This window comes from Bacillus rossius, chromosome 11 (genome assembly GCF_032445375.1).
Source record: "Bacillus rossius redtenbacheri isolate Brsri chromosome 11, Brsri_v3, whole genome shotgun sequence".
Taxonomy (NCBI): domain Eukaryota; kingdom Metazoa; phylum Arthropoda; class Insecta; order Phasmatodea; family Bacillidae; genus Bacillus; species Bacillus rossius.
In genome coordinates this window covers 14,713,691-14,726,195 of record NC_086338.1, presented here as the reverse complement: position 1 = coordinate 14,726,195, position 12,505 = coordinate 14,713,691, and the positions used below count along the sequence as shown (strand labels likewise).

General features: G+C 36.6%; 1 protein-coding gene across 1 annotated transcript in view; it reads left to right on the top strand.

Moving 5' to 3' along the window:
• Positions 1–12,505, top strand: part of LOC134536666 (26S proteasome regulatory subunit 8) — a 45,359-nt gene that overhangs the window by 5,396 nt on the left and 27,458 nt on the right. Inside the window, exons 2-5 of the mRNA XM_063376496.1 lie at positions 3,042–3,186; positions 4,361–4,584; positions 6,043–6,235; positions 8,096–8,228. Of these exons, the coding sequence (XP_063232566.1) occupies positions 3,042–3,186; positions 4,361–4,584; positions 6,043–6,235; positions 8,096–8,228 (695 nt within the window). The remainder of the gene's footprint in view (positions 1–3,041; positions 3,187–4,360; positions 4,585–6,042; positions 6,236–8,095; positions 8,229–12,505) is intronic.

Sequence of the window (12,505 nt, the reverse complement as noted above, 5' to 3'; positions counted from 1 at the left end):
CCATCATTCATTATTCATTCATCATCCATTAACCTCCCATTATTCTTCACCCATCCAGCATTCATCGACCTCCCATCATTCATCATTCACCCAGCATTCCTTTTCCAGCCATCATTCAAAATCATCCATCTTTCACCATCCATCATCCATTTGTCATTCATCATCCGTCCATAAATTATCTATAATTCTTTTGATTATCCATTCATCCATCAATCATTTATCATCTAACATACACCATCCATTATATCCAACATCCGTTTTAAATCCTTTAACTATCATCCATCCTTTTTTCTCCATCCATTTTCCATCCATCAGTCATCATCTATCAATATCATCTATCATTCATCCATCCTCCATTAATCATCCATGTTCTCATCTATCTAGTATTCATTATCCATCCAGCATGCATTATCCTTCTATCATTGATCATCCATCCATCAAACATACATCCATGATCCATCATTTTTATATTATTCTTCCACCAACCACCCAATATTCACCAATCAATCATCCATCATTAATCCATCATTCATAATCCAACATCATCCATGAGCCTTTTTAATTCATCATCCATCCTTTTTCCATTCATCATCAAAAATTAATCATTCATCATACCTCATTCATTACATTAACCATTGAACAATCATTCATTAGTCAACAAAATAAATCATTACCATCATCCACAATCATTCATCATCTAATATTTATCATCCTTCAATCATCCATCAACATTTATCATTATCTAGGCATCAACAATTTATCATACTTCATCCATCCATCATCCATCAACCTATCAACCATAATCCATTCATCCATCAATCATTCATTATCCAACCTTCATCAACCATCATAAATCACACATCCATGATCACCATCCCTTATTTATCATCCACTGTTTATCATCTCTCATTCATTACATTAATCATTCAACCATCATTCATAATGTATCAACCATCATCCATCTATCATTCATAATCAATTAATTATTATTCATCTTTCATAAATCATCATTTATCATCAGTCATCATCCATCGTTCATCATATATCTTTCATCATCCATCCATCATTATCATCCACATTAATTAGCAATCATTCAACCTCCATCCTTCATCATACTTCATCATCACGCCTACATGGGTCTGGCGCATGCATGCATGTAGAGACTATAATGTTTAGTATATCTGTTTGTAAGTTGTACCCACCTAAAATGTTCCCAAACTGTTGGTGGGCATGTTACAAATATAAATAAATAAATAAATCATCAACTGCTTCCAGTTTGTGGGCGCATAGTGAGTATTGTACAGCACTTATTTGCATTTTGATGGCAGCTTCCTGTTCCATGTCAAATCCCTCACACACCTGTAGATTGCATCCTCTTGTTGTCCTCATCTTACATTGTCCTTGTTTTTGCCCCTTCCCTCCAATATACTTCCTAGATGTTTGAAGGCTTAACCTTTTTCAACTCAACACCATCTAATTCAAACTTCTCCTTGCTTCATTTTTATTCCCAATCATGACCATCACTTAACTCTTTAGTGCTGAATCTCATACAACATTTCCTCACTTCCTCACTCCATGTTGTTAGTTGCTCTTGCACCTCACTTTTCTTTTATCCCCCCACAATCATATAGGTAATCAGCAAATAAAATGGCCTTTATCTTTCCGTCTCTAATCTTTTCATTTACTCTCTTCAACACTACAATGCAATAACCTGCTTCACTATATTGGCTTGTTTGAATGACTTCGTCATCCCTCTTCCAGTTCTCACACTGCTTCTGTTTTGTCTATACATATTACTCAGTCTAATCATTACCTCTTTTTTAATACCAGCTTCTTCCATAGCTTGCCAAACACACTATTGTACGCCATCTTCACATCCAGGAATATCATTACGAGATCTTTCCCTCGTTCATAACCTCTTTCCATCAGTTGTTGTATGGCAACAATCGGTTCATGGTAGACCTCCCCTCTCTAAGTCTATGCTGCTTCTCACGCCATTTTCCTGCCATGCCCTTCCTTATCTTCTTTTCCAAGATCTTATAAATTTTTTCACATAGACATTCTATAGTTCATTGTTGTGGTCATTTTAAAATTCAAATTATCGCATTTATGTCATAATTCAACTAAAGAACGATTCGAAGATAACGTCATTGACTGATAGTAATGAACCAACATATTTTACCATGCCTTGGATGATTGGTTAGGGCATTGGTAGAGCTCAAATTTCATCCACCTCTATGTATTAAGTTCTGGATCATTTCAGCAATAAATTATTCAAAATGGGTGAAAAACTGAATATATTCTTATAAAATATGTAGTTAAATACATAAAATTTCTCATTGGAACAATTTAGTAAAAAAAACTCTGTATGTGTGCATGCATGAGTGTGTGTTTTGTGTGTGTGTTTTGTGTGTGTGTTTTGTGTGTGTGTTTTGTGTGTGTGTGGGTGTATGTGGGTGTGTGGGTGGGGGGTGGGGTCGGGCAGGTGGGCGCACGCGTGCGTGTATAATACAACAATGTCTTTATGTAAAAATAATAAATACATTAGAATTTTCATAAAACTGAAGTAACTTACTTTAACATAGAGAGGTCAGAATTATTAATCTGTGAAATTTGAAATTTAATCATTAAAGTAATAATTTCTTTTTTTCCTTTTTAACTTAGCACTAAGTCCTTTTGCAGGCACTAGATTTAACACAGGAAAAAAAAAGTTTCCATAGATTAGCATGTGAATATGGAACTTTCTCACACTAGTGTTAGAATTCAGTACACAAAAATTTACTTTTTTCAACCACTTTAGTAGATAGCCCTCTTTGCTCGCTTACTGTGTGTGTGGCACTGGTAGGTACATATGTTTTGCTTAATTGTTTGCAAGCTACCTACTTCTCTTATTGAATTTTGAATTAACCTATTTCTTTTATTTGGGAGTATTTATCAAGTAGTCTACCTTATAACGCTTACTAACTCCTGCAAAATTAATCATTAAAAGTCTTCATGTTTTACTGAAGGTTTCATAATTAATAATTTTTTTTTTATTTCAGATGGAAGTGGATGATAAACTTTCTAAAGGTGAAGGTTTCAGACCATATTATATCACGAAAATTGAAGAACTTCAACTTATTGTTGCAGAAAAGAGTCAGAATTTACGCCGTCTTCAAGCTCAGAGAAATGAACTTAATGCAAAAGGTAAGAAAGGTTATTAAGAGAGTACTAATTCAAAAATTAATCTTTAGTCTTAAAAAGCAATATTACAGATACCTAGGTAGTAATTTTTCCTAGTGTAAAATTTTCGGAAACTCTTAAAGTGCTTTTGTTTGGAAGTGTACATATTTAAAATTGGGGCACACCATACACTAAAATATTATTATACCAAACGTACAGTAACTACAAAAAACTTTAACACTAACAGACTATATCATCATAATACTCATAACACATAATATCATTGCATTAGTGCCTTGGAATAAGCCTACAAAAAACATAATTGACTGTATGAAGTAAGTGAACATTTGCCATATCTCTTTGTCTCTTTGTTTGTCTTATACTTGCTCACCATCTTTAACAGTTCCCATTCTGTGAGCTATGGGATTAATGAAGCTGAAGAGTACATGTTATTTTAAGCTTGCAGCCACAAAAAGTGTGAGATGATCACAATTTGTCAATTAGGTTGTCCCATTCGTGCAGGAATTAACCCATTTGGAGAAGTTTCAGTTTCAACTCGCTACAGAAACAGGTATTACAGGGGAATACAGACTCCATGAGGCTGTAAGGACCTCTCTTGTGGTTCACATTCACAAACTGATGAAAAATTTTAAGATAAAACCAACTACAAGTCAACATATTGCATTTCCAAATATTTAAATGCAGTTATACCCTCTTAAGAAAATCCCACTTATGAAAATTTCCTTCATAATAAGTTGCTGCTAGTATAACTGTGAAGAGCAGTGTATTGGGATGTTTCATTAAGTATGTAATTAATTTTGGTAGCACTGTGTCGGTAAGAATTTCAGAAGGAAACATCTCTGGTGGTTCGTCAACAATGCATCAAACCGCACACGTGATAGAACATTACGTTATACTGTTGTGTCTGCGGAGTCGCAGAAGTCACTTAAAGGCACCAATTGCAGGAAACGTCACTGAAACTAGTTGCCTTCAGTCTGTACTTAATTAAATATGAAAAATGGTTTGGATGTTGATGTGAAGTTCCAATAAGAGCAAAATTATTTCTCAGCTCTAGTTTTTTTGGTAGGTAGGCAGGGAAATTAAAAAAAAATGATGATCTGTGTAAGCAGGCGGTGGGGTCGGGAGTGTTACTAGCGAGGGTTACTAGCGAGTGTCGCATGCTGCGTGTGGTGTGCAGTGCGCATGCTGCGCGAGGAGCTGCAGCTGCTGCAGGAGCAGGGCTCCTACGTGGGCGAGGTGGTCAAGCCCATGGACAAGAAGAAGGTGCTGGTGAAGGTCCACCCCGAGGGCAAGTTCGTGGTCGACCTCGACAAGAACATAGACATCAACGACGTGACCGCCAACTCGCGCGTGGCGCTGCGCAACGAGAGCTACACCCTCCACAAGATCCTGCCCAACAAGGTGCGTGCACTTCTTGCCTCTCTCTCTCGCTTTGCCACGCTCACACGTGAGCTACGTTGACTGGGAGCCGGAAACATTAACATTGCTAGAAACGTGAATCTGTAGTCATTACAGTAATTCTTATTAAAAATTGTAAGTAGCCGGTGCAATGTATATTAGAGACCACATAAAATATAACGTGTTTATAAAAAAGTTGTTTAGCACAGAACTGTTTTTTCAACATTCACTGCACACTAAATGCCGTGATCCGTTGTCAGTTGTCCGCTTTTCACACTGAAACTAAGATCTTGGCTATTTTCACGTATTCCGATTGTACCCGAAGCCACACAGCCGGACCGGGGAACCGGACTACTGCTCTGATTCCCTTGTGCCAACAGTAAACACGTGAGCACTATGAATTAATGTGGTGTTTAAAACTGGCATTTTATAAAAAACGTAGACTTTATGACAACTTATTACAAAAAAAAATCTTAATAGATCCTCAATACATGAAATTTATTGTTGAAAGTTAAAAAAAATATATATAAGTATGTCTTTCACTACTCGCCAGTGATGTGTTAACATCTAACCTCAGTAACGAGCGTATTCATGTGTTCTCATGTTGCACATAAACTTATAATGTGAAACTCAGAACCAAATGTAATGTAAAATTCTTTAAAACAATGCTGAGCATGATAAATATATTAAAAGTTTGCATTTTAAGGTAAAACTTTATGGTAGTGAAACTATCCTATAATACATTTTGTAAACTTGAAAAGTCATAACAAAATATCATAGGAACTTTAAAAATACCTATGATTTATTAGTCAGGAAAATTGTTTTGGGACATACATGGCATTCAAGATATTTAACATATTTTTGGTACTCTAAAGCATTACGAATATGGCACTTTCTTTGAAGTATTTTCAAACTGAAAGTTGCTGTCCAATAGATCCCGGATTTGGACTTAATTTTCGACAAGGAATTATATTAAATACTGCCCATCTGGTAAAAATTCACTAAAAATTTTTATGCTAAAGTGTTAAATCTGAAAAATTTTAAAACATATTACATTAAATATATGTTTGTGTATTTGTTTTTGCTGAAACGACGGAAATCCGTCTGTAAATATTTTTTACATCAAACGTTAACCTAATTGAGTTGATTCAACGTAAATGTTATATAATATTTTATTATAATATTTTATTTTAATATTAAATAGTAAAAAAATATTTTTTTTCTATGAGATATGAGCCACAGACCTCATGCTCATGAAGCACACACCTTACTACCATGCTACCAAGACTGTTGGGAGTTAATAACGAGAATATGTATTATAATCATTATAAAGCCAGTTATATTTTGCTAAGGTGATATATTTGAAAGCAACGTCTTTTCCCCCCAAAAAGCAACACCAAGTGAGCCGCGGGAAGTTCATGGAAACTCGTGGGTGACGTGCTGGTGCGCCCGGTGTGGCAGGTGGACCCGCTGGTGTCGCTCATGATGGTGGAGAAGGTGCCGGACAGCACCTACGAGATGGTGGGCGGCCTCGACAAGCAGATCAAGGAGATCAAGGAGGTGATCGAGCTGCCCGTCAAGCACCCGGAGCTGTTCGACGCCCTCGGCATCGCCCAGCCCAAGGGCGTGCTGCTGTACGGCCCGCCGGGCACAGGTCCGTGCCTGCCTCTCTGCTCCAGGGCTGCCGGAGAGTCCTCCTGTTCTTAGAGGACTTTCTGTTGTAGATGTTTGTGCATTCATTGGCGAGTTGGAACTTCATATTATATCATGAACTATAAAGATCATGTAGTACTAACTTAGCACGATACACGAGGAACCTGATTTTGCGAGTACATTTTCTGGAACTGTTGAAAAATCAGAAGTTTTGACACCGAAATGTAAATAATCAGGAAGAAATTTTAAAAAAATCACAATGAAAGCTTATAAAAATAGGTTATTTTTTAAATGCACTGCGTTTATTTTACGTGGGGTTTAATACTCTCGGTTATGTTCCAGTTTTTTTTAAAATTTGGCGGTGGTAGCTTCTGTGATGTAAGTGGGAACTCATCCGGCTGGACGGACTGGCAGCAGAGCATCGTGACATTGTACGGCTTATAGTCCATTACTAAGAAATCTGTGCACAGTGGTAGAATATACTATGCTTAATAACATGAACATGACAGTGACATACAGCAGTCTATTGTAATGCTTCTCATTTACGTCATTAAATTGTTAGATGCTCCCGTGGACCACTTAGTTGGTTTCAAGTACTTTCCTGTTCTAGAGTCTTCCTGGGGGGCATGCGGAGTAGCGTAATTGAAGTGTGGGCGGCTTGTCACAACCTGTGTTTTATCTCCCAGTTGTGTGCCCTAGTTACAAAAGATGTAATTTTAAATTTTTGCTTGTTACACAGAGTGTCATGAGTACTGACAAAAAAAAATGAACATGACAACTCACAGAAAACAAGACAAACTCAACTTATGTCAAAAGTTTTAAAAAAGTAATACAGAACAGATGGATACAGTGGACTAACAATGACAAAACAGTTTCAACAAGAACACTTAAAAAGACAAAAAAACTTGGACAATACAGCTACAAACAGGCAAACCTGTTGGATCATGTAGACAACACGACGACAACACAGAGACGCACAGCTGATCTCGGTGATGTGACAGAACAGATATTATAGACACCACAACCACAACGGTAGCAACTGTTTTGTTTTAGAAAGTCTACTGTGTTTTACTGTGCTGTTGTTGTAGCATCCAGAATATCTGTTTAGTCATATCACTAGGTTAATGTATGCTTCTCTGTGTTGTTTTGTTACCAGATTATCTGTTTAGTATACAGTAGAACCCTATTATAATATTCCTGCTTATGGCACATTTTTATAGTCCCAAAAGTTTCCCCATAAGGACAGTGTATTTATTTCCTGCATATAAAATTTCATGAATAGTTCATTTCCTGCTTAAAAGGTTTGCTTTTTAATCTTCAATAAATGCAAAAAAGGTTTTAAGAACCTAACTATTCCAACATTATCCTATCTGTGAAGTTTTTGTTTACAATCATTGCTGCACCATAGTTGTAGATTGTTCAAATAGGATTGTATACAAAAACAAACTGCTAAAACACTAGTGCTACATGTTAGTGCTAGCTAACACTGTGTATTCAATACATTGAAGATACATTATGTTCGCAGTCGTGTCTGTTGGCACCTTTGTCTGGAAGGGGGAAAAAATTACAAATCCTTCCATCCTTGCCATTCTAGTGTGTTGTCAGATGTACGTTCATAGTCCTACAATGTTTTAGTTTGCCAACAATTTTGCAATGAGAAGAATAAAAAACAAAATGTTTTCTATTGCTGATAAAGAGTTTAATTTATTTCATAGTCATCATCACAAATCGTAAATCATTTTACAGAAATGTGGCCGCTAGAAGCACGATGAACTAGAAAAATTGTTGGCTTGGTTAAGCAAATTTGAGTATCCAGTGTATCCATCAGTGGTTTTAAGTGGGCGTGTGTGTGTGTTTCCAGGCAAGACGCTGCTGGCCCGCGCCGTGGCGCACCACACGGAGTGCACCTTCATCAGAGTGTCCGGCTCGGAGCTCGTCCAGAAGTTCATAGGCGAGGGCTCCCGCATGGTGCGAGAGCTGTTCGTCATGGCCCGGTAGGTTCGCAGCCTCCAGCCTTGCAGCTTGTGCCGTGTCACTTGTCTCTGTGTTGACAGTTCTACGCATCCTTCTGCTGGAGTTCTAACAACAGTGTTTGTAAAGTAAACAAGCATCATGTGTTGCTTTCAAGTAACAACTGGGACACTTTAGAGCTGTCAAGTTTGATTCTAGTGACACGACACAGACTGTACCATGAATTTATCGAGGTTATCGTTAATTGTAACAGACATTGTGAAACATCGACAAAATCAGTCTCTCTGTTCCTGATGCCGGGAACACGTTCCAGTTCCCGAAACATTGCAACTGTTTTGGCATAGGAAACCTGTGTTCGTTGATGTTGTCAGCATTGTGTTGTCCACAATGTCTTTTTATCTTCATCGTTTTGTTCGTATATTTCCTGCATTGTCCAGGTTTTCTTTTCTGTCTGCATGTACTGTTATTATTAAAACTGTCTTGTCTTTGTTAGCCCACTGTGTTCTTCTGTGCTGTTATTTTTTTTTTCATGACAAAATTCCTTCCACGGAATTAATGTGCTGTCTGATATTTAAGTTTGATTGTGTTTGTCTGTGCTTATGTCGTTTTGTCCATAAAACCTGTTTAGGTTCATCGTTGGGTTTATCTGTTTGACATAGCTGATTTAGACTTGTTCTCTGTGGGTTTATATTTTCATTTTTTTTCCCCCTTAATTGGTGTTGTTGAACGTTTTCCATTACAAACAGTGCCTAACTGCAATGGTGTATGTCCATGAAATTGTATTAAATCAAAATTCCCCATTGCTTAGATCATTTAAAGAATATATCAAGGCTCCACATTAAGGGGCCTCCCTAGTAAAAATGTTTAGCGCGGTGGGCCACTGGCCACGTGCTACGGCCAGTGGTTGGGCGGGGCGATATACCTGAGCCTGTCGCCTGCGCCGTGGTGGAGGGGGAAGAGGGCGTTTCAGCGAGGGGGGCGGAATAATGGGAGGGTTGTCATTGTGTGGAGTCCATTTACTGCTCATACCTGCGTTATCTGCGAACAAGATCGTGGCAAGAAAGGTGACTGTTTTTCCCTTTCGCTACATTCAACCAAAAGGATAATGTTCTCGCATTGCCTTGCTTGCTTCCTGACAGTGTTTATCATCTTGAAACATTAAATTACTGTTGCGATCCAGTCCATATCCATGAAATGCAAACAATCGTCAATTCTGTTTAAAACGTGTATTTTTATTTTTTAATTAACGTTCTACATAATTAAGAGATTTACATACATTACAAAAAATGCTGTCACCAACAATCGATGTGTTAGCTTGTGTTTTCAGAAAAAAAATTGTAAAAATTATATAATTAAAAAAATTTCCAACATTATACTTTCTAACTGACATTTGTGTGATGAATGGTTTTGCACGAACTGTTACGCTTTCATTCATAAAAGTCTTCCGCACCGCGACGAGAAATCACGTCCTACTAATAGATTGAGTAATAAAACTGGGAATAAAATGATGAAAATAATATTAAATATTTTTACTCTTAGACACAAATCAACTTTATAAATCGCAATAACGACAAAGAAATTTTTAACTTACTTCCTGAAGAGAAAGTGCATGTCAAACTAACTTTAAAATTCTGTAAAGAAAAAAAATGTCAGGAACAAACAAGTGTTCCCACCAACGTCACATCGTCAACTTTGTATTCTAGGGTTCACGTCGTATTTAGTTACACTAAATATTACTGCATATTATTATTTTCTGGCACTTATTACATGTTTAGCATTTTATTTTTGCATATTTTTAATGACTTTAACGTTGCATAATATAATGAATAAGTATACACGAATGAACTGGAATCCCGTTCCGAGTTACATACAGACTGTTCACTACGAGCAGTGTAAATTTCTTAGCTGTTGCAACAGCGGCCTACAGGTGGATTCAGACTGCAGGCTGTCAGTCACGCTGAATCCACCTGAGTTCAGATTTTATCGAAGACAAGTGCGGGTGGTATGGAAGAACTCTGTGTGCACTGACTGTTGTGCTCAAGGTATCAGTGAAATGTATAGCTGGAATCACAGGCGAAAATCTGTAGGATTCCCATGATTCCCGCGGGATAACGTGAAGATTTTGCAAATGCAAGCGGGCCCCCTCAGACGGACTTTTTTATTTCAGGGAGGTTTGGGCCACCCTGAGATTCTACCCTCCTCCCGGAATCTACACATGCAGCTGGAATTAATTTTTAGCCAAGTACGTCATTTGGTGCTGTATTTAGGCTGTCAAAGAAGATACGAAATATGGCTGCTTTGATGATTGACGATAACTCCTTTTTATTGTGAAATAGTAGTCTACCCATCTACAAAGAAATCCCTAAATATACCACCACTACTGTTGGGAATTTTCTATACAAACTATCAAAATAATTTTGGTTTCGTCACTGTCACTAGCTGTTATTGTATCATACGAAAACATGTATGTTTTGTGTATTAATTTACGGTATTAATCACTGTCAAAAAAAAATATTTTTCGATAATAAGAGTGTAAGCAAGGTAGAATACAATGGCTAATTTTTAAATAAAAAAGGAATAAAGTATTTTTTGCTTGCAGTAGTTCAAATTTTTGAATTAATTTAGTTGTTTGTTTAAAAAAACCTTCTAAAATCAAAGAAACTACCTACTTCCTAAATAGATAAATAGTGCTTTAAGATCACACGCTTTCTTAAAATTATTTAAACGCCAACATTTCAAATGTAGATTTCACATAATGATAAAATCTTATCTATTTTCATGGTCACGCCTAATGGAAATAATACACAACAATTCGTCATATGTTTTTTATGCTTTTAACAACTACTCTACACATGAGCAAATTTCAATATACATAAAACTGAGGAACTGCATTACATTTTTAATCTGTGTACGACACTTACATAAATTGAAGCATAAAATAACATTTTTATTTTTTAATTAATAAGTATTTCATCAACGTGAGCTTTACTTTCATCTCAATGAAGCCACTCTACAGGGAGTAAGTGCACATGTATTCAGTCATAACAACAGACCCTCCGGATCACAGAGTAAACGAATGAATGGAATTCATAACATTACGCAGGGTTTTAAGACATATTTTCCCTTCTACTCAATCGCAACATCTCACTAGCGCGTATAATGGTTTCAGTAAACATAACATAAAAAATATTCGCCCCATGTACAGTAGAGAAAACTAAAATGTTTGGAATACTGTAAACTAATTGTATTGTCATTTCTGTAGTCGCTCGAAGCGGCAAACTATATATCTTTGTTCAATAAAACGAAATATTAAAACAAACAAACAATAACATTACGTTCAGACAATTCGTTACGTGAAGTGAATGTAATAAAATACACAAGACAGTTACACACACCATTACCAAAACACAATCCCATAAAAATCATATAATATTACATGTCGACTTAAAATTATTATTATTCACCATTATAATTTCTTGCGGGTAGCCAGCAGCAAAGGGACACAATTTTTATTCATTTAATTAACTTTGACAAAATTTGTAAAACCTGGCATGAGCAAAGTAAGCTAATTCACAATTTTATTTTGCGTCAAAATATTAAACATCAACTAGTAATGAATTAAGAGTATGCTTCGCTTGGTAGAACACCGAATATAGTCATCTCCAGGTATTAAACTGAATTTTGGAAGAGGGACTCAAGTTTCTGAAGAAGTTGTTGACTTTCCTGATGATCCATCGACAGATCGTAAACGGTCTCATCGTCGGGATGTCGAGCTTGGGACCTTTTTCTTCACCATAGACCCGTGGTCTGTTCTACCATTCGCACAGCTATCCCAACCTATACAAATAGCCGAGTGCTACTTCTCCCGTTGCTTCTATCATGGAGCTCGCCCGCAGTCGTACTTCCCTATCCAGCCTGCGTAATACACGCGTCCTACCTGCTAGCCGCCAAGAACGCGTCCATTTGTGAAAAAGCCTCACCCGCCAACAATACGAACTGATTAATTATTATAATATGCAAAACATAAAAACATTATATATGCGATAAAACAAAATTTTCTGCTGTCATAAGCCGAAGAAAAAGAATCAATTTGAAATATAACATAGACAGATAAATAGAAAATAGAGTTATCGATACTAATCTATATATATATATATATATATATATATATATATATATATATATATATATATATATATATATATATATATATAACTCGAAGGTGACTGACTGACATAGTGATCTATCAACGCACAGCCCAAACCACTCGACGGATCGGGATGGAATTTGGCATGCAGGT